This window comes from Trachymyrmex cornetzi, unplaced genomic scaffold (assembly GCF_001594075.2).
Source record: "Trachymyrmex cornetzi isolate Tcor2-1 unplaced genomic scaffold, Tcor1.1 scaffold18, whole genome shotgun sequence".
NCBI classification, from domain to species: Eukaryota; Metazoa; Arthropoda; class Insecta; order Hymenoptera; family Formicidae; genus Trachymyrmex; species Trachymyrmex cornetzi.
The window spans coordinates 1,196,139-1,200,885 of NW_017296418.1; the positions used below are offsets into that span (position 1 = coordinate 1,196,139).

The 4,747-nt window shown below is 39.0% G+C and overlaps 1 protein-coding gene across 2 annotated transcripts; it reads left to right on the forward strand.

Annotated features, from left to right (window-relative positions):
- Positions 1–287: 287 nt before the first annotated feature.
- Positions 288–3,382, forward strand: abo (de-etiolated protein 1 abo). Of its 2 annotated transcripts, XM_018504667.1 has the most exons (8): positions 288–988; positions 1,145–1,282; positions 1,364–1,508; positions 1,935–2,043; positions 2,131–2,607; positions 2,701–2,907; positions 2,997–3,153; positions 3,247–3,382. In XM_018504667.1, exons 1-8 carry the CDS (start codon positions 581–583, stop codon positions 3,295–3,297), a joined length of 1,692 nt encoding a protein of 563 aa, XP_018360169.1. In that variant the 5' UTR covers positions 288–580; the 3' UTR covers positions 3,298–3,382. The 2 variants fall into 2 exon arrangements, with proteins under 2 accessions (XP_018360169.1, XP_018360170.1); XM_018504668.1 differs by having other exon boundaries at positions 2,997–3,374.
- The last annotated feature ends 1,365 nt before the right edge of the window (positions 3,383–4,747 follow it).

Here is a 4,747-nt window from a genome sequence, read left to right on the forward strand (position 1 = left end):
ACAGATTTCCTAACCTGAAATCGTCAACTTTAACGCTTAATAACTCGGTTCGCGGGGCAGAGCGACGCTTATTTCTGCCAGATTCTTTCGTTTTAAGCAAAAACGCGTCGAATGAGCCTATGTTCATCGATTTTTGAGGTGAGCGGCTAAACTGTATAATTACCAAAACTAAATATTTCTTACTTCAATATACAATCGCATTATTTTGCTTATTACCTGGATTTTAGAAAATTGTCAAATGCACTCGTTTAATTGTCCACTTAGGGACTAAACATGATTGGCTCTTATCTTTAAGATCCGGCCGTTTCGACCAATCATTCCTCAACCACCGTTGTGATACTCTGTGAACGATCACAATAAAATTGCGCAAGCGCAATTTCGTCCATCTGACCGATAGCTAACCTTATTTTTGAAATTTGCACGGTTTTACGTAAGGACCTTGGGAACAACATCGAAAGTTGACAACGTCCGCTCCTGTCAAAAGGTACGATGTATCGCACGTAGTATCGGCGATTTTCTCCGCGATCGGATGCAATGGATGCCGTTTACGTGCTCCGTTGTCGCGCGATGAGTTTGTAGGATGGCGACGAGGGAGAGCAGGATCGAATCTGTGGCGGATCCCTGCCCTGTGAATCCACGCAGGATCGGCCCGCAGAACGTGGTGGTGCGTCTCCGACGTAGGGAAACGATGGGTTGCCCATATCCAGGCACCCATGTGCACTGCGCTCGGCAGTTCTATCAGAATGTCTTTCCCAACTTCACTGTGATGAATGTGGAGAAGCCGCCGTGCTTCCTCCGCAAGTTTAGCCCAGACGGGAGGTACTTAGTGGCGTTCAGCGCGGATCAGACTTCGATCGAGGTGTACGAGTATCGCGGAGCACCGGCCGCCGCGGACTTGCTGGCCGACTGCGAAGGCGAGTACATCGGCCACAAGAACGACGACTGTAGCTTTCACATACGAAGTAATATCTTCGCGCGATTTTTCAAGGTACTGGATACTAACAGACTCCGCGCGGCGTACGCCTTTACTTTGCGGATTGTAAAAGATTAAAGAAAAGAGAGAAATAGAGAGAAAGATAGAGAGAGAGAGAGAAAGGGAGAGAACCGGTGAAATTGATGTACCAGCTCTGAAACGTATTTGTAGGTAAAGTGGATTATAAATGTAGTAGAAAGCAACCAGCAATTGAACAGAGAATGCAGTCTTTTCACCGACGACGCTCGGTATGTGATCGTGGGTTCGGCCGCTCATATCCCTGAGGAGTTAAGGCCACACTTTTATCAGGTAGCACAACATTTCTTATTGTTTTATCTAAGATTATTACTCTTTCTGAAAAAGAGTTTAATAAAATTATATTTCTTAAAGATTTATTCCAATAACGAGGCACTGACACCGAATCCTAGATCACCGCTTGAAGATTACAGTTTGCACCTTGTTGATTTAAGAGGTGGAAAGTTATGTGACACTAGACATTTTAAAGTCGACAAAATTTATTTGTCGCACAATCAAGGTATATAAGTAAAATTTGGACACACCATCGCTGTTTATCTGACCAAGTTAAATCTAGCATTGTACGAGTATGATTTGCTAAGAAGAGCACAAAGAACTTTGCTCATTTTTATATGGGTTCTGAACCTCTTGTCCAGCAACTAAACTTGGCTCAAATAAAAAATTACGCTAGCCTGCGATTTTATACTTTTGAATTATTTGAACAAACTATCATTTTTAAGTTCTGAATACATGATATTTTAGTATCAATGGATATCAAATAATTCAGTAGTCTATTATTCCTCTATTGATTAGTATATAAATATTACTGAATGAGAAATTCAAAATGGGCAAAGTTTCTTTTAATTGCTTTTGTTAAAATATTGGTCAATTAAGCAGTTAATAATATTTCAAACTTTCAAAATAAATTTATTTCCTTTCTATATAGGTCTATATTTATATAAAGATATATTAGCAGTTTTATCTGTACAGCATCAAATGATTCATATCTTTCAAATTCTTGATGGCATGTTTATAAATGTCAGAACGATAGGAAGGTATTATGAGCATTATCTTACTAAATGTTACAGTTATTAACACTTTGATAAAAGACATGAAAATACAACATAAATGACATGTGTTAGGTTTTGCATGGAAGACGATGCTTATTTAGTGACGAGTGCTTTTCCTGGGATTAATTGTCGGCCATTTAAGGATGTTGCAATAAATAGTTTGAAGCACAGATTACTAGTATATTTATACAAAAGAGCAGAATATATAAGCTACGTGACCAAGGATCCTTATGAACTGAGAAGATTTTATCAATATTTTGATCAGCTAAATTCTCTAAGAATGTGGAAGATGCAGCTATTAGATACCAATCACATCCTGGTGAGATATGCTAGCGAAGAAGTAGCAACGTTGCAAGCAACTGAGCCAAACGCGCAGCCGGCTTTATTAGTGGTTTACGATATGGTTATGGCAAAAATTTTGGCGGCTTACGACAACGCGTCGACTCAATTGTTAACCCAATTCGAAAACTTTAGCGACTTTTTCAGAAATGCCAGAATGAGCACGGATTGTCAGTACATGTGTTCACCATCTAACAACATATATGCACGGTATATAATATTATTTTTCATCTTAACATTAATGCACACATAAAATACATTATCTAGATAATTTTGCTTTAACTTTATTTCATTTCTTTTCAGATTGTTGCAGCAAAGATTCAAGCAAACGATAATAAGCGCTAGATACGGAGGCATAACTGAAGCTACTAAAAGGCTGCTTGCTCAGTTACCAATATGTGCACAATCCTACTCGAGTTCTCCGTACCTCGATTTATCTTTATTCTGTTACGACGACAAATGGGTGTCTATGATGGAACGCCCAAAAGCATGTGGGGAACATCCAATACGGTTGGCGATTCATTCTTATCTTTGTGGCAAAAAGTTATCGAGAAAACTAATCTTTGCCTGTAATTTCTAATTTCTTTTCTTTTATACAGCTTTTATGCACGTGACTCGGGTCTCTTAAAATTTAGAATGTATGCCGGTATGCTGGGACGAACGGCACCAACGGCTGCAAGACGATTAGTTGCATTCACGTTCCATCCAACTGACCCATTCGCAATATCGGTGCAACGTACTAATGCAGAATATATTGTTAGTTTTCATGTTAGGCATGTCTAGATCTCTTTCTTTTCTCGACACATATATATTTTACTGATGTACAAAGAGATTTCTTATATCGCGCAGGAATTGTTGAGATCGCTGTTGCTGAAGTACAAAATGGGGATTTTGCTTTGACGAACAAACTATGTTACAGCGTGATCATACATGTTAATTACATTTAAGGACTGTCATCGACTGCTAGCATGTAAGACAATTGTAAGTTTAACATACTTTTAATACAATTAAAGATTGAAATTTTTAAAAATACAAATATTTGGTAACATTTTAATGGAGCCTTAAATATATAAGGCCTGACTATAAATACGTGCATAAATATTCTGTTCACCTTGTATTTCTTTAATTTGTTCCTTGTGACTAATGTTCTGTATCTTTTACCTTTTTTTTCATCAATATTTAATTTGTACTAATCTTAGCTAAACTTAATATTTTGGGAGGATTCCGTTTGCCTACAGTTCTGATTGCACACACTACTCATATCAACTGGTGCCTAGTAATTTTTCACTGTTTTGCCAATGAGATTATTTTATTTTTAAATTGGCCAATCAGCGATACATGTGTGCAATCGGAGCCCTCCCGAAATTTCACCAATGAAGACAAAGAAATTCTAGCTTTTTTTGTTCTGATTGGTCAAACATCAATCTTTCAATTTTCGGGAAGGCTCCGATTGCACACATTGCATGTTGCACACATGCGTCGCTAATTGGCCAATTTAAAAATAAAATAATCTCATTGGCAAAACAGTGAAAAATTACTAGGCACCAGCTGATATGAGTGGTGTGTGCAATCGGGATTGTAGGCAAACGGGATCCTCCCCAATTTTCAATCTCATTCTTCAATGCGTAGTCTGATTCCGGCCTTATAGCCGCAGCACAGACTCTTGCATAACGCATAATGCATAGTGCATAAGGAAATCAATCAATCGAAATTCTTCTTGTCCATGAAATGGAAGGAAAGGAAAGATTTTTATTGGTTGATTCGCTTATGCACTATGCGTTATGCAAAAGCTTGTGTCTGGGCTCTAACGGTTGGGTGGCACCCAGTTGGACACGGTTCAATTGGACACGAGCCACTCACAGCGCTTGAGACTACAAAGCTCCTAAGCACCGGTCGCTATGATTGGTGGTGTCCAATCGAGCCGTGGTCAATCGGGATCACCCCTAATGGTTACAGACAGCCATTGTAAACTATACGGGGTAGATTTCTTACGTTATCGATTACGGTTACGTTACGGTTATGCTAGAAGATGATTGGTCAATGTTTCCTCCATTGTGCACAGGACCTTATTCCTATTCCTAATTTTGTTCTATTGCGCAAACCCTTATGCTGGATTTACACTGCATCCGATTTGCGTTGTACGACGCTCTGCAACCAATCAGAAAACAGGATTCAGATAGATTTTGCTTCGTATCATCGGAATCCTGTTTTCTGATTGGTTGAAGAGCGTGGTACGATGCAAATCGGATGCAGTGTGAATCCAGCATTACGGATATACGGATTTTGTCCCAAATTCTACGGATTTTTTACCAATCCTATTGCTGGATTCACACTGCATCCGATTTGCGTC

Excerpts from the sequence above, each read along its gene's own strand:
- abo (XM_018504667.1), top strand. The coding sequence starts at position 581 with ATGGCGACGAGGGAGAGCAGGATCGAATCTGTGGCGGATCCCTGCCCT. Across the intron at positions 2,044-2,130 it reads AATGTCAGAACGATAGGAAG|GTTTTGCATGGAAGACGATG; the intron begins GTATTATGAGCA and ends GACATGTGTTAG. Across the intron at positions 2,908-2,996 it reads TGTGGGGAACATCCAATACG|CTTTTATGCACGTGACTCGG; the intron begins GTTGGCGATTCA and ends TCTTTTATACAG.